This window comes from Oncorhynchus mykiss, chromosome 10 (genome assembly GCF_013265735.2).
Source record: "Oncorhynchus mykiss isolate Arlee chromosome 10, USDA_OmykA_1.1, whole genome shotgun sequence".
NCBI classification, from domain to species: domain Eukaryota; kingdom Metazoa; phylum Chordata; class Actinopteri; order Salmoniformes; family Salmonidae; genus Oncorhynchus; species Oncorhynchus mykiss.
Genome location: NC_048574.1, coordinates 72,119,336 through 72,143,666, shown reverse-complemented (window position 1 = coordinate 72,143,666; position 24,331 = coordinate 72,119,336). Strand labels below are relative to the sequence as shown.

General features: G+C 45.5%; 1 protein-coding gene across 1 annotated transcript in view; it reads left to right on the top strand.

The window, feature by feature from the left end:
* Positions 1-24,331, top strand: part of LOC110534569 (zeta-sarcoglycan) — a 346,767-nt gene that overhangs the window by 207,923 nt on the left and 114,513 nt on the right. Inside the window, exon 2 of the mRNA XM_036933869.1 lies at positions 17,923-18,123. Within this exon, the coding sequence (XP_036789764.1) occupies positions 17,923-18,123 (201 nt within the window). The remainder of the gene's footprint in view (positions 1-17,922; positions 18,124-24,331) is intronic.

Genomic DNA, 24,331 nt, shown 5'->3' with positions numbered 1-24,331 from the left:
ACTTAGATGATGTAGGTAGTGGACTTAGATTGTGTATGTAGTGGACTTGGATGGTGTAGGTAGTGGACAGATGGTGTAGGTAGTGGACTTAGAGGGTGTAGGTAGTGGACAGATGGTGTAGGTAGTGGACTTAGATGGTGTAGGTAGTGGTCTTAGATGGTGTAGGTAGTGGACTTGGATGATGTAGGTAGTGGACTTGGGTGGTGTAGGTAGTGGACTTGGATGGTGTAGGTAGTGGACTTAGATGGTGTAGGTAGTGGACTTGGATGGTGTAGGTAGTGGACAGATGGTGTAGGTAGTGGACAGATGGTGTATGTAGTGGACTTAGATGGTGTAGGTAGTGGACTTAGATGGTGTATGTAGTGGACAGATGATGTAGGTAGTGGACTTAGATGGTGTAGGTAGTGGACTTAGATGGTGTAGGTAGTGGACTTAGATGGTGTAGGTAGTGGACAGATGATGTAGGTAGTGGACTTAGATGGTGTAAGTAGTGGTCTTAGATGGTGTAGGTAGTGGACTTAGATGGTGTAGGTAGTGGACTTAGATGGTGTATGTAGTGGACAGATGATGTAGGTAGTGGACTTAGATGGTGTAAGTAGTGGACTTAGATGGTGTAGGTAGTGGACTTAGATGGTGAATGTAGTGGACTTGGGTGGTGTAGGTAGTGGACTTGGGTGGTGTAGGTAGTGGACTTGGATGGTGTAGGTAGTGGACTTAGATGGTGTAGGTAGTGGACAGATGGTGTATGTAGTGGACAGATGATGTAGGTAGTGGACTTAGATGGTGTAAGTAGTGGACTTAGATGGTGTAGGTAGTGGACTTAGATGGTGTAGGTAGTGGACTTAGATGGTGTATGTAGTGGACAGATGATGTAGGTAGTGGACTTAGATGGTGTAAGTAGTGGTCTTAGATGGTGTAGGTAGTGGACTTAGATGGTGTAGGTAGTGGACTTAGATGGTGTATGTAGTGGACAGATGATGTAGGTAGTGGACTTAGATGGTGTAAGTAGTGGACTTAGATGGTGTAGGTAGTGGACTTAGATGGTGAATGTAGTGGACTTGGGTGGTGTAGGTAGTGGACTTGGGTGGTGTAGGTAGTGGACTTGGATGGTGTAGGTAGTGGACTTAGATGGTGTAGGTAGTGGACAGATGGTGTATGTAGTGGACTTAGATGGTGTAGGTAGTGGACTTAGATGGTGAATGTAGTGGACTTGGGTGGTGTAGGTAGTGGACTTGGATGGTGTAGGTAGTGGACTTGGATGGTGTATGTAGTGGACTTAGATGGTGTAGGTAGTGGACTTGGATGGTGTATGTAGTGGACTTAGATGGTGTAGGTAGTGGACTTGGATGGTGTAGGTAGTGGACTTGGATGGTGTAGGTAGTGGACTTAGATGATGTAGGTAGTGGACTTAGATGGTGTAGGTAGTGGACTTGGATGGTGTAGGTAGTGGACAGATGGTGTAGGTAGTGGACTTGGATGGTGTAGGTAGTGGACATATGATGTAGGTAGTGGTCTTAGATGGTGTAGTTAGTGGACTTGGATGATGTAGGTAGTGGACAGATGGTGTAGGTAGTGGTCTTAGATGGTGAATGTAGTGGACTTGGATGATGTAGGTAGTGGACTTGGGTGGTGTAGGTAGTGGACAGATGGTGTAGGTAGTGGACAGATGGTGTAGGTAGTGGACTTGGATGATGTAGGTAGTGGTCTTAGATGGTGTAGGTAGTGGACTTGGATGGTGTAGGTAGTGGACTTAGATGGTGTAGGTAGTGGACTTGGATGGTGTAGGTAGTGGACTTAGATGATGTAGGTAGTGGACTTAGATGGTGTAGGTAGTGGACTTGGATGGTGTAGGTAGTGGACAGATGGTGTAGGTAGTGGACTTGGATGGTGTAGGTAGTGGACATATGATGTAGGTAGTGGTCTTAGAGGGTGTAGGTAGTGGTCTTAGATGGTGTAGGTAGTGGACTTAGATGGTGTTGGTAGTGGACTTAGATGGTGTAGGTAGTGGACTTAGATGGTGTGGGTAGTGGACAGATGATGTAGGTAGTGGACTTGGATGGTGTAGGTAGTGGACTTAGATGATGTAGGTAGTGGACTTAGATGGTGTAGGTAGTGGACTTGGATGGTGTAGGTAGTGGACAGATGGTGTAGGTAGTGGACAGATGGTGTAGGTAGTGGACTTGGATGGTGTAGGTAGTGGACATATGATGTAGGTAGTGGTCTTAGAGGGTGAAGGTAGTGGTCTTAGATGGTGTAGGTAGTGGACTTAGATGGTGTAGGTAGTGGTCTTAGATTGTGTAGGTGGTGGACTTGGATGGTGTAGGTAGTGGTCTTAGATGATGTAGGTAGTGGACTTAGATAGTGTAGGTAGTGGACTTGGATGGTGTAGGTAGTGGTCTTAGATGGTGTAGGTGGTGGATTTGGATGGTGTATGTAGTGGACTTAGATGGTGTAGGTAGTGGACTTGGATGGTGTATGTAGTGGACTTAGATGGTGTAGGTAGTGGACTTGGATGGTGTATGTAGTGGACTTAGATGGTGTAGGTAGTGGACTTGGATGGTGTAGGTAGTGGACTTGGATGGTGTAGGTAGTGGACTTAGATGATGTAGGTAGTGGACTTAGATGGTGTAGGTAGTGGACTTGGATGGTGTAGGTAGTGGACAGATGGTGTAGGTAGTGGACTTGGATGGTGTAGGTAGTGGACATATGATGTAGGTAGTGGTCTTAGATGGTGTAGTTAGTGGACTTGGATGATGTAGGTAGTGGACAGATGGTGTAGGTAGTGGTCTTAGATGGTGAATGTAGTGGACTTGGATGATGTAGGTAGTGGACTTGGGTGGTGTAGGTAGTGGACAGATGGTGTAGGTAGTGGACAGATGGTGTAGGTAGTGGACTTGGATGATGTAGGTAGTGGTCTTAGATGGTGTAGGTAGTGGACTTGGATGGTGTAGGTAGTGGACTTAGATGGTGTAGGTAGTGGACTTGGATGGTGTAGGTAGTGGACTTAGATGATGTAGGTAGTGGACTTAGATGGTGTAGGTAGTGGACTTGGATGGTGTAGGTAGTGGACAGATGGTGTAGGTAGTGGACTTGGATGGTGTAGGTAGTGGACATATGATGTAGGTAGTGGTCTTAGAGGGTGTAGGTAGTGGTCTTAGATGGTGTAGGTAGTGGACTTAGATGGTGTTGGTAGTGGACTTAGATGGTGTAGGTAGTGGACTTAGATGGTGTGGGTAGTGGACAGATGATGTAGGTAGTGGACTTGGATGGTGTAGGTAGTGGACTTAGATGATGTAGGTAGTGGACTTAGATGGTGTAGGTAGTGGACTTGGATGGTGTAGGTAGTGGACAGATGGTGTAGGTAGTGGACAGATGGTGTAGGTAGTGGACTTGGATGGTGTAGGTAGTGGACATATGATGTAGGTAGTGGTCTTAGAGGGTGAAGGTAGTGGTCTTAGATGGTGTAGGTAGTGGACTTAGATGGTGTAGGTAGTGGTCTTAGATTGTGTAGGTGGTGGACTTGGATGGTGTAGGTAGTGGTCTTAGATGATGTAGGTAGTGGACTTAGATAGTGTAGGTAGTGGACTTGGATGGTGTAGGTAGTGGTCTTAGATGGTGTAGGTGGTGGATTTGGATGGTGTATGTAGTGGACTTAGATGGTGTAGGTGGTGGACTTGGATGGTGTAGGTAGTGGACAGATGGTGTAGGTAGTGGACTTGGATGGTGTAGGTAGTGGACAGATGGTGTAGGTAGTGGACTTGGATGGTGTAGGTAGTGGACAGATGGTGTAGGTTGTGGACTTAGATGGTGTAGGTAGTGGACTTGGATGGTGTAGGTAGTGTACTTGGATGGTGTAGGTAGTGGACAGATGGTGTAGGTAGTGGTCTTAGATGGTGTAGGTGGTGGACTTGGATGGTGTAGGTAGTGGACTTGGATGGTGTAGGTAGTGGACAGATGGTGTAGGTAGTGGACTTGGATGGTGTAGGTAGTGGACTTAGATGGTGTATGTAGTGGACTTGGATGGTGTAGGTAGTGGACTTAGATGGTGTAGGTAGTGTACTTGGATGGTGTATGTAGTGGACTTAGATTGTGTAGGTAGTGGTCTTAGATGGTGTATGTAGTGGACTTGGATGATGTAGGTAGTGGACTTGGGTGGTGTAGGTAGTGGACTTGGATGGTGTAGGTAGTGGACTTAGATGGTGTAGGTAGTGGACTTGGATGGTGTAGGTAGTGGACAGATGGTGTAGGTAGTGGTCTTAGAGGGTGTAGGTAGTGGACTTGGATGGTGTAGGTAGTTGACAGATGGTGTAGGTAGTGGACTTGGATGGTGTAGGTAGTGGACAGATGGTGTAGGTAGTGGACTTAGATGATGTAGGTAGTGGACTTAGAGGGTGTAGGTAATGGACTTAGATGGTGTAGGTAGTGGACTTAGATGGTGTAGGTAGTGGACTTAGAGGGTGTAGGTAGTGGTCTTAGATGGTGTAGGTAGTGGACTTAGATGGTGTAGGTAGTGGACAGATGGTGTAGGTAGTGGACTTAGAGGGTGTAGGTAGTGGTCTTAGATGGTGTAGGTAGTGGTCTTAGATGGTGTAGGTAGTGGACTTAGATGGTGTAGGTAGTGGTCTTAGATGGTGTAGGTAGTGGACTTGGATGACTGGCAGGCTTTTATTAACTGGTGCAGTTGGCAATCATTTTTAGGCCAGTGGGTCATCCGAAAATATATTTTTTTTGCCCAGAAAGATCCTTATGTGGCTAGTATATAAATGGTCCGGTAGTGGACTTGGATGGTGTAGGTAGTGGACAGATGGTGTAGGTAGTGGTCTTAGAGGGTGTAGGTAGTGGACTTAGATAGTGTAGGTAGTGGACTTAGATGATGTAGGTAGTGGATTTAGAGGGTGTAGGTAGTGGACTTAGATGGTGTAGGTAGTGGACTTAGATGATGTAGGTAGTGGACTTAGATGGTGTAGGTAGTGGACTTGGATGGTGTAGGTAGTTGACAGATGGTGTAGGTAGTGGTCTTAGAGGGTGTAGGTAGTGGACTTAGATGGTGTAGGTAGTGGACTTAGATGGTGTAGGTAGTGGACTTAGATGATGTAGGTAGTGGACTTGGATGGTGTAGGTAGTGGACAGATGGTGTAGGTAGTGGACTTGGATGGTGTAGGTAGTGGACAGATGGTGTAGGTAGTGGTCTTAGAGGGTGTAGTTAGGGGACTTAGATGGTGTAGGTAGTGGACTTAGATGATGTAGGTAGTGGACTTAGAGGGTGTAGGTAGTGGACTTAGATGGTGTAGGTAGTGGACTTAGATGATGTAGGTAGTGGACTTAGAGGGTGTAGGTAGTGGTCTTAGATGGTGTAGGTAGTGGACTTAGATGGTGTAGGTAGTGGACAGATGGTGTAGGTAGTGGACTTAGATGGTGTATGTAGTGGTCTTAGATGGTTTAGGTAGTGGACTTGGATGACTGGCAGGCTTTTATTAACTGGTGCAGTTGGCAATCATTTTTAGGCCAGTGGGTCATCCGAAAATATATTTTTTTTGCCCAGAAAGATCCTTATGTGGCTAGTATTTAAATGGTCCGGTGTGCTAGAAAATGCCAGGGCTGATTTCTGGCCCCAGTCCGCCCCTGGTCAATCAGGTTTCAGGATGCTGCTAGGCTGACTGGCCTGACATCCTATCGGGTGTTCTCTAATTGAGCCTGTCACTAATCTGTCTTGTACCCTATCTCCTTCTTGACTCCCATCAGGTCTTAAACATTATACTAATTAACTACCATCCCCAGGTAGATAGTTTAAAACAACAGGATACCTGCCTGTCAGCTCTGAAACCACATACCACAGATGTAGGATCTCAATTTGAGCCAGTATGCCACAGCAGGAAAATAATCATGCATCAACAGTAAATATGAATTATTTTGTGGATTATAATTAATATACTTTTTTTGTAGGGTTTGATAACTTTTTTCGTAAGGGAAAATCATGTCTGAAATTTCAAAGTGGAAATTACAAACTTCAGAAGCCTTTTTAAACCTCAACTACTGTACACGTTTTACATTTCCTGCATTGAGGGCAAGTTCTCCTGCAACAGGGTGATCAAATGAAGATCCTACATCTGTAATTAACTACCTACCATCCCCAGGTAGAGAACCTAAAACAACAGGATACCTCCCCAACGAACACAGACAGGCAATAAGGAAAGAAATTACGCAAAAAAATACCCAGAGAAGCACTATACATAATTTCTAAGATTCATAAAACATCAAATAATTATACAAGGAATTTGTGAAGTTAAATGTGGTCTTTGCCGTACATGAGATCCTATCAAGAAACATTTTCAAAATACTGTAAACATTAAAGTGGTCTTGGCCGTACACAGGCAGGTAGCAGGGTATAAGTAATAGGGTATAGGGCCCACTGGGTTAAGGGTCCACTACTTTTCTGACAAACTAGAGGGGGGAAACCTCTTGTCCCAAATGCCACCCTATGGCCTATATAGTGCACTACTTGTGGACTACACAGGGAATAGTGTGCCATTTGGAACACAGACCAAGTTTGCAAGCTTGGAAGCTTGGGTTATTAGTTTGACCCTCTGTCAGATTCCAATGTGTAGTTCTGCAAAACAAGGTACCCAGGGGCCCTAGATACTGTATGGGTTTAGGTGCTGTAGTTTAACATCATCTCTCGCTGTGTGTTTCTGTGTGTTCACGACAAACACTGGAGCTCGCCTGGCCGCACTAAATCTGAAGGATTACTGGGCGGTTGACCGCACAGGGAGATAGGCTGGCAGGTCAAAATCACCGGACCGGACACACACACAACCACACACACAAAAGCGTGCACACACACACACACACACGCACACACACACACACACACACACACACACACACACACAACATAGGAATGTTTATCTAGGAGTGGCTCAGTGAGGTCCTGGTTGGCTCAGTTGGAAGAGTGTGACATGCAATGCCAGAATTATGGTTTTGATTCCTGGCTGTGGCCACCACTGTATCTAATGTATGCACACATTACTGTAAGTCGCTTTAGACAAAAGTGTTAAATGCAGTAGAAATGAATACAAATATGTGTTGTGTGTAGTGTTCTAAGTCTTTATCAGAAGTAAAGAACTGTCCACTGCAGGGTCATTCCACGCCAGCCCAGCGGGAAATATTTCTGGCATCTCAGATTGTTCTGGGAATTCTCACATAGACACTTCATTGGGTGAAAGAATGTTTAACATGCTTTTTACATTTGTATCACAATACATTTATTTTTTGAAAATCATGATGAAAGTAGCCACTTTAGGCCCTTGTTAGACCTAGACATCTCACCTAGACAGATACAGACAACATCATGGTGTCATCATACTCTTTATAATGTGATCTAACTGATGGAATATGTCCAGACTCTGACTTACACATTCACGTTCATTTATTCAATAATATAAATATGAATATGAATATTTACCCATTTTGATTTATCTTATTTTAAGACGTGGTTTGGAACAAAATACTCTTGAAACACATCAAACTTCCAGGGTGGTTCTCTGGTACTTTTAATGACATGACCCATTTTACTGTGTACATAGACATTGATATTCAGCAAATGACTAGCAGCAGGAGTTGGAATCCATTCACTGCGTTGGTGGTGCTCATAACATTGATCAGAACTCTGGAAATGGGATGTACTTGTAGAGTTTATTGTTCCAAACAATATGTCTTAAAATGAACACAATGAAAAAGGGTCGTTTTGAGATATTCATATGAATATTTAGATGTTGAATAAATGATTGTGAACATTTGTATTTCAGAGTCTAGACATATTCTAGACGTTAGAGCACACTATGGAGTTTAATAACACCAAGATGTTGTCTATCATGTACAATATACGGATCATAAGGTCTTGCAGTGGGTTCCCGAGTGGCGCAGAGGTCTTGGTCACTGCATCTCAGTGCTTGAGGTGTCACTACAGACTACAGTGATACAAGCCTGGTTCGAATCCAGGCTGTATCACAAGTGGCTGTGATTGTGAGTCCCATAGGGTGGTGCACAATTGGCCCAGCATCGTCTGGGTTTGGCTGGTGTAGACCGTCATTGTAAATAAGAATTTTTTTCTTAAAGGATTGGACCCTTTTTATTATTTTTTTTACAATTTTCGCCTAAAATGACATCTAAATCTAACTGCTTGTAGTTCCGGACCTGAAGCAAGGATATGCATATTCTTAATACCATTTGAAAGGAAACTCTTTGAAGTTTGTTGAAATGTGAAATTAATGTGAGAGAAATAACACATTAGATCTGGTAAAAGATAATACAAAGAAACAAAAATTAGTTTTTTTTGTACCATCATCTTTGAAATGCAAGAGAAAGGTCATAGAGTATTATTCCAGCACAGACGCTATTTAGATTTTGGCCACCAGATGGCAGCAGTTTATATGCAACGTTTTAGGATGATCCAATGAACCATTGCATATCTGTTCAAAATGTTGTATCAAGACTACCGATCCCGTAGAGGTTAACTGACATGCCTAGTTAAATAAAGGTTAAAATAATAATACTAATTGCAGGAGATGTGTAGGTCTTAAAAGGGCCTAAAATTGCCAATTTCTCAATGTTTAGTGATCTTAGACACCTAAATATTTCCCTCTCCTGCCCTGCAGTAATGTCTGTTTTTATAGCTTGTATGGTGTGTAATAGTTCCATGATTACAATCTGGTGTGATATCATGTGTGACAGAAAACAAACACACACACACAGCTGTTCCTCACACTGTTAAAGACATGGAGAATGTGAGCCTGGTGAGCATTGAGTCATGTAATCCTTAACTGTGCAGTACTCAGTCGTGAAAAATTCTCAGATAATGAGTCTAGAATCAGGGCTGTTTATCAGTTTCACGGGGCCACGAGGATTCAGGCAAACACATTGTATTACATCTTCTCCCCGTGATCCCCACACACACACACACACACACACACACACACACACACACACCAGCTACATTATTATTTATAAGCGCCTCACAAACACACACTTACACACAGTGAGACGTAGCCTACTTTCCTCGACAACCAGTTCCGTCTCCCTCCTTTTAAAATCATCAAACCAATTCTCTTCAGCATCCGTTATCTGACTGTAAAGAAGCAGTGTCCTCCTTCCCAAGTTTCTGTCACACGGAGCGGAGCAGGTGAACCCAAGAGCAGACTCAGATGAGGAGACTGGGATGAGGTAACCAAGGTATTTATTGAAACACAGAGGGAAGATGGAGTGCAGGTCAGGGGAAGCTCGGGCGGGTTGCAGGAAACCAGGTGCGGAGGCTGGGGCTGGAGCGAGAGGGGTTGGGACTGGGTAAGCAGGTCCTGAGGCTGGGGCGAGGGGAGTTGGGACTGGGTAAGCAGGTCCTGAGGCTGGGGCGAGGGGAGTTGGGACTGGGTAAGCAGGTCCTGAGAGGAATCCAAGGATGCAGTGGAGTGGGGGGGTCCAGGACAGTGTAGCATGACTGACGAGACGTGGGACTGGAGAAACGGACCAGAGTCAGAGCAGAAGAGGAAAACAGCGTCAAGCACAGGAAAACAGACAACACGAAAACAGGATCTAAGCAGGAAGTAACAGCTACAAAAATGGAGACTGACTGAGCAAAGATTACAATCTGGCAGCGTGGAAGTGGCAAGGCTGAGTAGTTGTAGAGGTCTTGATTATGGAGCAGATTGCAGCTGGTGGGGATCTGCTCCGCCTCCAGCACACCTGTGTCCGCCCACACAATCACACACACACACACACACACAAAGAGGAAAAGGGAGAGAGCACTGTGGGAGTGGCGGCAGGTTAGGGAGACACAAGATGAGCAGTAGAGGGCGTGGCAGGCGCAGATGTAACAGTTTCCCTGGCCAACTACCAACTGCCTTAAACCTTGTTTAAGGCGTTAATTGGATATGGAAATGAGAGTGATTACACAGTACATAGTACAGTACACACTTAGAAACCTACCACAGGGAAGGTTCATCAGGGAAACTTGGGAAGGAGACACTGCTTCTTTTCAGTCAGATAACGGATGCTGAAGTGAGTTTGTTTGATGATAGCCTGTGCAGGGCTACTTCAGCCTAGGAGGTTTGATTTTCTCAAACATCTGATGTGGAGCGAGGGGGTGGGGGAGGGGATGGACGGGGATGCAGGGAGAGAAAAAGTGAGAAGTTGTCAATAGTATCTGATCTTAAATTGAACCGTTTCTCACAGCAGGAAAATAATCCTGCAGCAACAGGAACTGTGAATTATTGTTTGACTTATAATTAATGGACATTAATTACACACACGCACGCACACACACACACACACACACACACACACAACCTTGTATAACTAACCTTGTGGGAACAGACAATTCAGTTCCATTCAAAATCCTATTTTCCCTAACCCCTAAACCTAACCCTTACCCTAATCCTAACCTTGACCCTAGTCTTAACACGAAAACCTAACCTTAACAACCCCCCCCCCCCCCCCCCCCCAAGCGCGCGTGCACACACACACACATAGCAGCTGCATTATTATTTAGAAGCTTCTCACAAACACACACTTACTCACAGTGAGACGTAGCCTACTTTCCTCGACAACCAGTTCCGTCTCCCTCCTTTTAAAATCATCAAACCAATTCTCTTCAGCATCCGTTATCTGACTGTAAAGAAGCAGTGTCCTCCTTCCCAAGTTTCCCTGGCCAACTTCCTCCTGCCTTAGACCTTGTTTGAGGTGTTAATTGGATATGAAAATGACGGTGATTACATAGGACAGTACAGTACACACCTAGAAACCTACCACAGGGGAGGTTCATCAGGGAATCTTGGGAAGGAGACACTGCTTCTTTTCAGTCAGATAACAGATGCTGAAGTGAGTTTGTTTGAGGATTTATTTATTTTTCCTATATACTTTACCCCCTTTTTCGTGATATCCAATTGCGATCCAATTTTGATCTTGTGTCATCGCTGCAACTCCCCAACGGGCTCGGGAGAGGTGAAGGTCGAGACGTGTCCTCCGAAACATGTTCCGCCAAACACCCCTTTTCTGCACCCGCCCGTTGGGGATGCAGTGCCTTAGACCACTGTGTCACTCGGGAGGCCCCAAGTCGGACATTTTAAAGTGGAAATTACAAACTTTAGACGTCTTTTTAAACTCAAATACACTACAAGTTTGTATTTCCTTCGACAACAGTTTGATCAAATTAAGATCCTACATGTGTACCTTTTGCACACACACACACACACAAGCACGCACACAAACACGCACACACACCCACTCTTGTGACGGCAAAGTTGAATTAGCCACAGATCTGCACTGTCTGCCGCTCTACCGTAAGTTGAGTTACAGCAGCAACTGCTGTGACCTTTTAAAAGATGTATTGATTTGTTTAATGTGACTTACCGTGTGTGCTCAAACTCTGCCGAATGTCATTGCGTGAAATGGAAGCAAGTTGAAAGCCGTATCGATTGAGGAAACATGTTACATAATTGACATGTCTGGTGTGACAGGACGAGTGCGCTAGTCAGGGAAGTTAACATATGACTTTTCCTCTCGACCATACAACCCGATGTCTGTTAGGCAGGTCGTACACGATACGAAAGACCGCAAAAGACGACAATCTTTCAAAGAACAACATTGGTCATCCCTTTGTCAGTTTTTAAAGTAACGCTCCAGAACATTTGTATTATTCCAGCCAGTAGTTTTGAAAGCCTCAGTCCAAAACGGGTCCCCGCTTTCTGTGTACTACGTCATGCAAATGTGTACTACGTCATCCAAATGTGTACTACGTCATCCAAATGTGTACTACGTCATCCAAATGTGTACTACGTCATCCAAATGTGTACTACGTCATCCAAATGTGTACTACGTCATCCAAATGTGTACTACGTCATCCAATTGTGTACTACATCATGCAATTGTGTACTACGTCATGCAAATGTGTACTACGTCATCCAATTGTGTACTACATCATGCAATTGTGTACTACGTCATGCAAATGTGTACTACGTCATGCAAATGTGTACTACGTCATCCAATTGTGTACTACATCATGCAATTGTGTACTACGTCATGCAATTGTGTACTACATCATGCAATTGTGTACTACGTCATGCAATTGTGTACTACGTCATCCAAATGTGTACTACGTCATCCATTTAATTTGATATGTTACGTCCTCCTAAGAACTGTCAAATAATAATGTTTTGCAATTCGTATGATATGTTACGAATCAAATTATATTTTTTTACGAATTTGTTGAGCTTAAGATCCCGGACTGCGTCTTTAACAGGTACATTGACATTTTGGTAATTTAGCAGACGCTCTTATCCAGAGAGACTTAGTCAGTGCATTCAACTAAGATAGATAAAACAACCACATATACAAGCTAGTCAAAACTTTCTCTTCTCCGTCCTCTTTTCCTGTCTTTAACAAGGAAAAGTCACTTGCCCCTCCCAACACCATTATCTCCCTCCCAGTTCTCTGATGAGCTGTGTCGGTGTCCCAAATAGCACTGTATTCCCTTTAAAGTGCACCATGTAGGGAATAGGGTGCTATTTAGGATGCATCAAGTGTTTTCTTACACACCTTCAATCACCTGTACTCTGAGTCATTGTATCAGAGGAGATGTGTTTCCATTTGGGGAATGGGATTCAATAGGGCAATCTGCAGGAAGAGAAAATAGCATTACATCTTGGCTGGCTGGATCACTTCCTGTCCCTTGATGCCTTCACTACTCCTCTCTGACTGAGGCATGAGTCATTACACACACACACGCACACGCGTCGCGCACGTGCACGCGCACACACACATGAACGCAGGCAGGTACACACACACACACACATGAATGCAGGCAGGCAGGTACACACACACACACACACACACACATGAACGCAGGCAGGCAGGTACACACACACACACACACACACACACATGAACGCAGGCAGGCAGGTACACACACACGCCTCCTGCAGGTATCTGACTGACGATGTAGTATCATTACCCTTAACATTAGTCTCTCTATGAGTCATCTGTGTGCCTTTAACCCAGACCTCTCCACACCTCTTCAACTATACCTCACCAATATAACTCACCTCTCCTTCCCACATCAATGGTTTACAGCTGAGCCATTCCTCCATCTCTTCCCTTTTCCTTTCCATCCCGTTCCCTCCATATATCTCTACCCAGGGAATTCTGGGAAATTCCCCCTCCACCACCGCCTCAAAACAAACAACCAACCTCACTCTCTGTGAGTTTTCCCATTTCTTTCCCCCCTACTTTCCTCTCTAAAGCCTTCCCGCCTTGAATGGTTGCTAAAATGTGGTGATGCAGCACAGGACGCTATCGGGCTGATTGGATTGCGGCGGCGCCTGGGTTGCCGCGACAGCAGAGGCGTTTGGCTGTTAAGGCGTTAATAAAGTCACGTTGCGGCTCCGTTGGAAAGCCTCAGGCGGGGAGACCCAGGCGTGATGGATCGCTCCTTGTCAGTTCAATTTGAGAAATGTATTGAGACTACATGGGATTGGTGGTGGAGGGGTTGAGAGGCATACAGGTAGCGTAGAGGGAGAGGGAGAGGGGGATGGAGAAATGGATGGAGAGAGAGAGGTGTAAAAGATGGATAGTGTGATAGAGAGCGTAACAGGGGGATGGAGAAATGGATGGAGAGAGAGAGGTGTAAAAGATGGATAGTGTGATAGAGAGCGTAACAGGGAGATGAAGAAATGGAGAGAGAGCTAGAGAGATGGATGGGAAAGGAATGATAGACTAAGAGGGAAAGGAGAGAGAAATGAATAGAAAGAAAGAGAGAAGGAGAGGGAAAGACGGATAGAGAGAGGAGTGAGGTAAAGAGGGAGTGCAGGAAAGAGAGGGGAGAGGAGAGATGGATAGAGAGAGGAGTGAGGTAAAGAGGGAGAGCAGGAAAGAGAGGGAGAGGAGAGATGGATAGAGAGAGGAGTGAGGTAAAGAGGGAGAGCAGGAAAGAGAAGGAGAGGAGAGATGCGGTCACATTTAGGGACGTTCAGAAAAAGGACGAGAAATGAGAAAAGGAACATATGTGGCAACAAACAGTGAGAGGAAATAGAGAGAGAGACAGATTGAGGGAGGAGGTGGTGGGAATGAGAAGTAATGTTTCTTCACTTCTAATGCGTTGCTCATTAGATATTTATAGCCACATGAAGTCCCGGGGCTATGAAGCAGCTCTGACCTGTTGAGCCCAGGCAATGTTTCCGTCCCAAATAGAACCCTATTCCCTCTTTAGTGCACTACTTTAGTCCAAGGCCCATAGGCACTAAAAGGAAATAGCGGTGACATTTTGGACTTCTAACACAGCATTCTGAATGGTAGAATACAGTCATGCTGTTTACACAAACAATCAAGTTGGGCAAGCAGTGAAAATGCCAGGGAGAATGTCTGCAATCTCCAATAGCAGAACACCGCTGCCGAACACTATTGCTAATTCAATACGTCACCGTGTCATTTTCTATGGGCTTGTGGGTAATGGGCATTCGCTGATGTGTCGAATGGATTCTATAGTTCCCGGTTAGACTTTAGTGAGAATCCAGGCAGGGCCCAGCAATATAGACTAGAGATCTACAGGGAGATACCAGAGGCCTGGCAGAGTGGTATCTTTCCTATCCTCAGCTCTTCAAGCAGTAGAACGAATGGCTTTTCTCTCCTGTCTTTCTTATCTTCACTCTCCCGCTCTCCTTCGTACTCTCTTTCTCCGTTCTCATCTTCCCTCCCTCCCTCCCTCCCTCTCTCCCTCCCTCCCTCCCTTCCTCCCTCCCTCCCTCCCTCCCTCCCTCGCTTTCTTCCTTCCTTCGACACCACCGGTCTTCTCTATCTCTGCTCTATCCACTGCTCTCTGTCTCTCTTTCTCTCTCTCTCTCTCTCTCTCTCTCTCTCTCTCTCTCTCGGTCTCTCGCTCTGTTTCTCGCTCTGTCTCAGTCTCTCGCTCTCGCTATCTCTCTCTCTCTCTCTCTCTCTCGGTCTCTCGCTCTGTTTCTCGCTCTGTCTCAGTCTCTCTCTCTCGCTCTCGCTATCTCTCTCTCTCTCTCTCGCTCTGTCTCTCGCTCTGTCTCTCGCTCTGTCTCTCACTCTGTCTCTCGCTCTGTCTCTCTCTCTCCTTCTCTCTGTCTCTCTCTCTCTCTGTCTCTCGCTCAATTCAATTCAATTCAAGGGGCTGTTTTGGCATGGGAAACGTGTTAACATTGCCAAAGCAAGTGAGGTAGATAATATACAAAAGTGAAATAAACAATACAAATTAACAGTAAGCATTACACATTCAGAAGTTTCAAAACAATGAAGACATTACAAATGTCATATTATGTATATATACAGTGTGGTAACGATGTACAAATGGTTAATGTACAAAAGGGAAAATAAATAAACATAAATATGGGTTGTATTTACAATGGTGTTTGTTCTTCACTGGTTGCCCTTTTCTTGTGGCAACAGGTCACAAATCTTGCTGCTGTGATGGCACACTGTGGTATTTCACCCAGTAGATATGAGAGTTTATCAAAATCGCGTTTGTTTTTGAATTCTTTGTGTATCTGTGTAATCTGAGGGAAATATGTCTCTCTAATATGGTCATACATTGGGCAGGAGGTTAGGAGGTGCAGCTCAGTTTCCACCTCATTTTTTGGGCAGTGTGCACAAAGCCTGTCTTCTCTTGAGAGCCAGGTCTGCCTACGGTGGCCTTTCTCAATAGCAAGGCTAGTCTCACTAGTCTCACGAGTCTGTACATAGTCAAAGCTTTCCTTAAGTTTGGGTCAGTCACAGTGCCACTGTGTACTCTCTGTTTAGGGCCAAATAGCATCTCTCTCTGTCTTTCTCTCTCTCTCCGTCATCTGTCCATTCTTTCTATCTCCCTCTGCTTCTCCCCCATCCCTCCTCTCCTCTCTTTGACCTTCTCTTCCTCCTTTCCTCTGTCGCCTTCTTCCTCTTTCCGTCTCACTTCATCCATCTCCTCTCCTTTCCTTCACTCTCTCTCTAACCTTGACCCCTCTTTCTTGCCTCCCATCCTCTCTTTCCCTGTCCCATTGGTCCTAACCCTTTCTCTCTTTCCCTGTCCCATTGGTCCTAAACCTTTCTCTCTTTCCCTGTCCTATTGGTCCTAACCCTTTCTCTCTTTCCCTGTCCCATTGGTCCTAAACCGTTCTCTCTTGCCCTGTCCCATTGGTCCTAACCCTTTCTCTCTTTCCCTGTCCCATTGGTCCTAAACCTTTCTCTCTTTCTATGTCCCATTGGTCCTAAACCTTTCTCTCTTTCCCTGTCCCATTGGTCCTAACCCTTTCCCTGTCCCATTGGTCCTAACCCTTTCTCTCTTTCTATGTCCCATTGGTCCTAAACCTTTCTCTCTTTCCCTGTCCCATTGGTCCTAACCCTTTCCCTGTCCCATTGGTCCTAAACCTTTCTCTCTTTCCCTGTCCCATTGGTCCTAACCCTTTCTCTCTTTCTATGTCCCATTGGTCCTAACCCTTTCCCTGTCCCATTGGTCCTAACCCTTTCTCTCTTTCCCTGTCCCATTGGTCCTAACCCTTTCTCTCTTTCCCTGTCCCATTGGTCCTAACTCTTTCTCTCTTTCTATGTCCCATTGGTCCTAAACCTTTCTCTCTTTCTATGTCCCATTGGTCCTAACCCTTTCCCTTTCCCATTGGTCCTAACCCTTTCTCTCTTTCCCTGTCCCATTGGTCCTAACCCTTTCTCTCTTTCTATGTCCCATTGGTCCTAAACCTTTCTCTCTTACCCTGTCCCATTGGTCCTAACCCTTTCTCTCTTTCCCTGTCCCATTGGTCCTAACCCTTTCTCTCTTTCTATGTCCCATTGGTCCTAAACCTTTCTCTCTTTCCCTGTCCCATTGGTCCTAACCCTTTCTCTCTTTCCCTGTCCCATTGGTCCTAACCCTTTCTCTCTTTCTATGTCCCATTGGTCCTAAACCTTTCTCTCTTTCTATGTCCCATTGGTCCTAATCCTTTCCCTTTCCCATTGGTCCTAACCCTTTCTCTCTTTCCCTGTCCCATTGGTCCTAACCCTTTCTCTCTTTCTATGTCCCATTGGTCCTAAACCTTTCTCTCTTTCCCTGTCCCATTGGTCCTAACCCTTTCTCTCTCTGCATGTCCCATTGGTCCTAACCCTTTCCCTTTCCCATTGGTCCTAAACCTTTCTCTCTTTCCCTGTCCCATTGGTCCTAACCCTTTCCCTTTCCCATTGGTCCTAACCCTTTCTCTCTTTCCCTGTCCCATTGGTCCTAACCCTTTCTCTCTTTCTATGTCCCATTGGTCCTAACCCTTTCTCTCTTTCCCTGTCCCATTGGTCCTAACCCTTTCTCTCTCTGCATGTCCCATTGGTCCTAACCCTTTCCCTTTCCCATTGGTCCTAACCCTTTCTCTCTTTCCCTGTCCCATTGGTCCTAACCCTTTCTCTCTCTGCATGTCCCATTGGTCCTAACCCTTTCTCTCTTTCCCTGTCCCATTGGTCCTAACCCTTTCTCTCTTTCCCTTTCCCATTGGTCCTAACCCTTTCTCTCTTTCCCTTTCCCATTGGTCCTAACCCTTTCTCTCTTTCCCTGTCCCATTGGTCCTAAACCGTTCTCTCTTTCTATGTCCCATTGGTCCTAACCCTTTCTCTCATCCCCTCTCCCCTCATTAACCTCTCAGTCTCCCTCTTCCTGCTCACGCCTTCTACTCCATTGCTTCCCCCCATCTCCGCTAACCTCCAACCTCACATCCCTAATCTCTTTGTCACCTCTGTCTGTCTTTACCCTCATCCCCCATCCATTTCTGCCCTCTCTCCTCTCACTGCACCTGATCTCCATCTTGGAAGTTCCAGAGGGCAGCAGACAGCCTAGAGGTTAGAGGAGTGCTTCATCAGTTGGAAGACTGTGGGTTTGAATCCTATTTCTGTTCTCTCCTCCTCCTCCAGATGACCCAGGAGCAGTACATCCTCGCGGCCCAGCCCAACACCCTGAGCCAGCGGGTACACCAAGGTGCCCAGGCCTACCCGGTGGGTATCTACGGCTGGAGGAAGCGCTGCCTCTACTTTTTCATCCTCCTGCTCCTGGTCACCATGATCGTCAACCTGGCGCTCACCATCTGGATCCTCAAGGTCATGAACTTCACCGTGGTGAGTTACCCATAGTGCCCCCTGGAGGTCTGGAGGGGAAGTGTGACTGTGTGCTGAGAGGTAGCTTATTGTAAGGCTGGTGGTTTTTTTTAATTTTTTTTTTTATTTTACCTTTATTTAACCAGGTAGGCAAGTTGAGAACAAGTTCTCATTTACAATTGCGACCTGGCCAAGATAAAGCAAAGCAGTTCGACAGATACAACAACACAGAGTTACACATGGAGTAAAACAAACATACAGTCAATAATAAAGTATAAACAAGTCTATATACAATGTGAGCAAATGAGGTGAGAAGGGAGGTAAAGGCAAAAAAGGCCTTGGTGGCAAGGTAAATACAATATAGCAAGTAAAACACTGGAATGGTAGTTTTGCAATGGAAGAATGTGCAAAGTAGAAATAAAAATAATGGGGTGCAAAGGAGCAAAATAAATAAATAAATAAAATACAGTTGGGAAAGAGGTAGTTGATAGGGCTAAATTATAGGTGGGCTATGTACAGGTGCAGTAATCTGTGAGCTGCTCTGACAGTTGGTGCTTAAAGCTAGTGAGGGAGATAAGTGTTTCCAGTTTCAGAGATTTTTGTAGTTCGTTCCAGTCATTGGCAGCAGAGAACTGGAAAGAGAGGCGGCCAAAGAAAGAATTGGTTTTGGGGGTGACTAGAGAGATAAACCTGCTGGAGCGTGTGCTACAGGTGGGAGATGCTATGGTGACCAGCGAGCTGAGATAAGGGGGGACTTTACCTAGCAGGGTCTTGTAGATGACATGGAGCCAGTGGGTTTGGCGACGAGTATGAAGCGAGGGCCAGCCAACGAGAGCGTACAGGTCGCAATGGTGGGTAGTATATGGGGCTTTGGTGACAAAACGGATTGCACTGTGATAGACTGCATCCAATTTGTTGAGTAGGGTATTGGAGGCTATTTTGTAAATTACATCGCCAAAGTCGAGGATTGGTAGGATGGTCAGTTTTACAAGGGTATGTTTGGCAGCATGAGTGAAGGATGCTTTGTTGCGAAATAGGAAGCCAATTCTAGATTTAACTTTGGATTGGAGATGTTTGATATGGGTCTGGAAGGAGAGTTTACAGTCTAACCAGACACCTAAGTATTTGTAGTTGTCCACGTATTCTAAGTCAGAGCCGTCCAGAGTAGTGATGTTGGACAGACGGGTAGGTGCAGGTAGCGATCGGTTGAAGAGCATGCATTTAGTTTTACTTGTATTTAAGAGCAATTGGAGGCCACGGAAGGAGAGTTGTATGGCATTGAAGCTTGCCTGGAGGGTTGTTAACACAGTGTCCAAAGAAGGGCCGGAAGTATACAGAATGGTGTCGTCTGCGTAGAGGTGGATCAGAGACTCACCAGCAGCAAGAGCGACCTCATTGATGTATACAGAGAAGAGAGTCGGTCCAAGAATTGAACCCTGTGGCACCCCCATAGAGACTGCCAGAGGTCCGGACAACAGACCCTCCGATTTGACACACTGAACTCTATCAGAGAAGTAGTTGGTGAACCAGGCGAGGCAATCATTTGAGAAACCAAGGCTGTTGAGTCTGCCGATGAGGATGTGGTGATTGACAGAGTCGAAAGCCTTGGCCAGATCAATGAATACGGCTGCACAGTAATGTTTCTTATCGATGGCGGTTAAGATATCGTTTAGGACCTTGAGCGTGGCTGAGGTGCACCCATGACCAGCTCTGAAACCAGATTGCATAGCAGAGAAGGTATGGTGAGATTCAAAATGGTCGGTAATCTGTTTGTTGACTTGGCTTTCGAAGACCTTAGAAAGGCATGGTAGGATAGATATAGGTCTGTAGCAGTTTGGGTCAAGAGTGTCCCCCCCTTTGAAGAGGGGGATGACCGCAGCTGCTTTCCAATCTTTGGGAATCTCAGACGACACGAAAGAGAGGTTGAACAGGCTAGTAATAGGGGTGGCAACAATTTCGGCAGATAATTTTAGAAAGAAAGGGTCCAGATTGTCTAGCCCGGCTGATTTGTAGGGGTCCAGATTTTGCAGCTCTTTCAGAACATCAGCTGAATGGATTTGGGAGAAGGAGAAATGGGGAAGGCTTGGGCGAGTTGCTGTTGGGGGTGCAGTGCTGTTGACAGGGGTAGGAGTAGCCAGGTGGAAAGCATGGCCAGCAGTAGAAAAATGCTTATTGAAATGTTCAATTATGGTGGATTTATCAGTGGTGACAGTGTTTCCTATCTTCAGTGCAGTGGGCAGCTGGGAGGAGGTGTTCTTATTCTCCATGGACTTTACAGTGTCCCAGAACTTTTTTGAGTTAGTGTTGCAAGAAGCAAATTTCTGCTTGAAAAAGCTAGCCTTGGCTTTTCTAACTGCCTGTGTATAATGGTTTCTAGCTTCCCTGAACAGCTGCATATCACGGGGGCTGTTCGATGCTAATGCAGAACGCCATAGGATGTTTTTGTGTTGGTTAAGGGCAGTCAGGTCTGGGGAGAACCAAGGGCTATATCTGTTCCTGGTTCTAAATTTCTTGAATGGGGCATGTTTATTTAAGATGGTTAGGAAGGCATTTTTAAAAAATATCCAGGCATCCTCTACTGACGGGATGAGGTCAATATCCTTCCAGGATACCCCGGCCAGGTCGATTAGAAAGGCCTGCTCGCTGAAGTGTTTCAGGGAGAGTTTTACAGTGATGAGAGGAGGTCGTTTGACCGCTGACCCATTACGGATGCAGGCAATGAGGCAGTGATCGCTGAGATCTTGGTTGAAGACAGCAGAGGTGTAGTTTGACCCGCGCAATGCTACACGAGTGTTGAAAAGTTCACCATCTGGTTCTTGAAGGTCATGAACTTCACCGAGGTGAGGTGACCATAGTGCCCCTAGAGGGCTAGAGGGGAAATGCATGTGAATGTTACCCACGCTGGTTGTTTGGGATCTTGTCAAGGCTATGTCATGTTTATGTCAGGTTTATGTCACGTTTATGTCATGTAAACCTCAATGTGTTACCATACAAGTTATCTAAGAGTGGTTTCATAAGAGCATCGGGAAATGCTCAGTTTGCTCAACATTAGGCCTCGATTGTAGCCTAAGTGATTATGCAGGTTTCTGCTCCAACCTAAATCATGCTGAGCAGATAGAGTATCTTCACTGAGTAAGGATGTTGCTAGGGAACTATATCATGTCCTCATGGAGACGTGACGAGGCTTGGGGAGGAAGGGTTTTCTCACTTGATAGATGGGTCAATTGAAAAACATTCAGTGATCAGGCGGAAGGGGAACCCAATGGTTCATTAGTGGCTAAACATGACTGTAGATGACTCTTAGCGGGACAAAAAGCCAGATCAAATCACATGTTAATGTGAATATGTTAATGGCTTTAGATAGACCATTCGTCGTGGCTCAAGGCACAGGTAAACAGCCTTCTCTTACTCTGACAGAAACCCAGCTGTGAAAGTGGCCGGCGTGTGAAATGGAGCCTATGGAAATCCTGGATGGGGAGAGAGCGGGGGCGTACCGAAATTGAGGGCGGCGCCCAAAATGGCACCCTATTTGTGTATTATTTTTGCCCAGAGCTCTATGGTAAACGTAGTGCACTATATAGGAAAAGGATGCTATTTGTGTATTATTTTTGCCCAGAGCTCTATGGTAAACGTAGTGCTCTATATAGGACAAGGATGCTATTTGTGTATTATTTTTGCCCAGAGCTCTATGGTAAACGTAGTGCTCTAAATAGGACAAGGATGCTATTTGAGATACATCACCATGAATATTTCCATCCAATGCTCTGACAGATAAACAAACCTGTCAAAAGTTGTGGATCTGTTTACTTGTTTTTCATCTATTTGTCTTTTCAACTCAATTTGGCGCGAGGTGGTCAGGGGGGCGGCCTAGTCTGTAATATACCCAGCATGCCCCGGGGCCCCTGGGACCGCCCATAATAATATATATGCAAATCAGTTTGGATGAGGTGACCCCGCCTGCCAATTGCTGATTTTCTACCCCGCCTGCCAATTGCTGATTTTCTACCCCGTCTGTTTTCATAATGGCTTCCTACAATCAAATCTGCCCGCGACTTCAAAATAAGCTATAATACGCCGGAAGGGGTTTAGTTTCTACCAAATAAAAGGGCGAGAGCGAGTGTGTTTGTGTGAGCGTGAGTGAGTGAGTGAGAGAGTGAGAGAGAGAGTGAGAGAGAGAGAGAGAGAGTGAGAGAGAGAGAGAGAGAGAGAGAGAGAGAGAGAGAGAGAGAGAGAGAGAGAGAGAGAGAGAGAGAGAGAGAGAGAGAGAGACACAGAGACGTGCAGGTTTTTCGCGAGGCCCCCAGCCATTCCCATAGGCCGCCGGCATTCCTGGTCCCAAATCAAATTCTGCAGATGCATTTTCCGAGGTGTTATTCCCACTATGGCTCCCAATATCCTCCAGATATCAGTGAAATCCCTCAAAGTGATAAATGTCAACGTGTGCTGACTAATGGGCCGCGTTCCCCCCTGTACATAGAGACAGAGAGAGAGCGACAGAGAGAGAGTGACAGAGAGAGCAACAGAGAGAGACACAGAGAGAGAGACACACAGAGAGAGAGAGCGACAGAGAGAGAGAGCGACAGAGAGAGACAGAGAGAGAGAGCGACAGAGAGAGAGCTCGATAACCACATACCTAACACTATAGTACTGTTTTTCATTTCTTCTGCCTCACTCTCTCTTTCTCAATTAAATTAAAATAGCTTTTTAGGCATGACAAAACAATGTAGATATTGCCAAAGCATACTTTGGGAATGAAGTGATTAATTTACAATATTAACTTAATGAATTCCCTCTGTCGTTCCCTCCCTCGCTCTCGTCGCTCGCTCTCTCTCTCTCTTCCAGGTCTATTTTCATGTACAAGTCACCTTTCCCCTTGTCTGCACATCTCCTCCTCCTCTCCTTAACTTTTCCTCTTCTGTCTTCGAACAAACAGATCAATAGGCGAGCAGCAGAAAACACATAAAAGACGGATCCCCCTCGGACAGATATAGGCTCACCTCTTCATTACCTGGGGGAGGGGAGGTGGGGGGGGGGGGGGGGTGACTGACAATGGTGCAGGAACTGACAATGGTGCTCTGAAGCTGCAGCTTGCCACAGTGTTTTTGATATCAGTAGTCTGAGTGTTTGAAGCAGTAACCGGCCTGGATGACAGAATAACCAAGCATCTCTTTTGAACGGTACTATTGCTGCTGCTATTACGAAAGCGTTATTCCTCTAGCTATCCTTACATGCTATAGGGTGGCATCAATACACAGTCTTGCTCTATGTGAATCCCCAGTGAGCCATAGTTTGACGTCGATCCACGTAGATCAAAGCTGTTCAGACACGGTTTCTGTGTGGATTTCAGAACACTGTTTAGTGGCGCTTGTAGATTTGGCCGCGCTGCACACTAAATGTAGCGGGTGATTCTTCAAAGCCAACTCTTTGATGGTGACATCACACTAGTTTAGGACCCCCTCGACGAGTCAGGCGAAGATTCTTTGGCGTGTCGGCGAGACATTAAACATGGATGCATGACAGCCCTGAGCCACAATGGAGATCTATTTTGGATCGGTTATCCTTGGTTGGCATGGGCAAGCATTAGCATGGGCTGGAGTGGCCGGGGTTTATGTGATGGAATGTGATTTGACGATTCAACTTACAATTTCTGTTCTATTCTATGTTAATCTATAATATTCTACTTTATACTCTTAGATATTCTTTCTATTGTATTCTACACGCAATCTGGTCATCGAAGTCGTAATCTGTAACTCGGAGACAATTTGATTATCAGATCAAATGAACATAAAACAGCAATATGTGAATCTGACGGGAGTATCAATGACATTCACTTCAACGCACCATGTCAGTGAAGACTCCATAGACTAGCACCATGTCAGTGAAGACTCCATAGACTAGCACCATGTCAGTGAAGACTCCATAGACTAGCACCATGTCAGTGAAGACTCCATAGACTAGCACCATGTCAGTGAAGACTCCATAGACTAACACCATGTCACTGAAGACTCCATAGACTAGCACCATGTCAGTGAAGACTCCATAGACTAGCACCATGTCAGTGAAGACTCCATAGACTAGCACCATGTCAGTGAAGACTCCATAGACTAGCACCATGTCAGTGAAGACTCCATAGACTAACACCATGTCAGTGAAGACTCCATAGACTAGCACCATGTCAGTGAAGACTCCATAGATTAGCACCATGTCAGTGAAGACTCCATAGACTAGC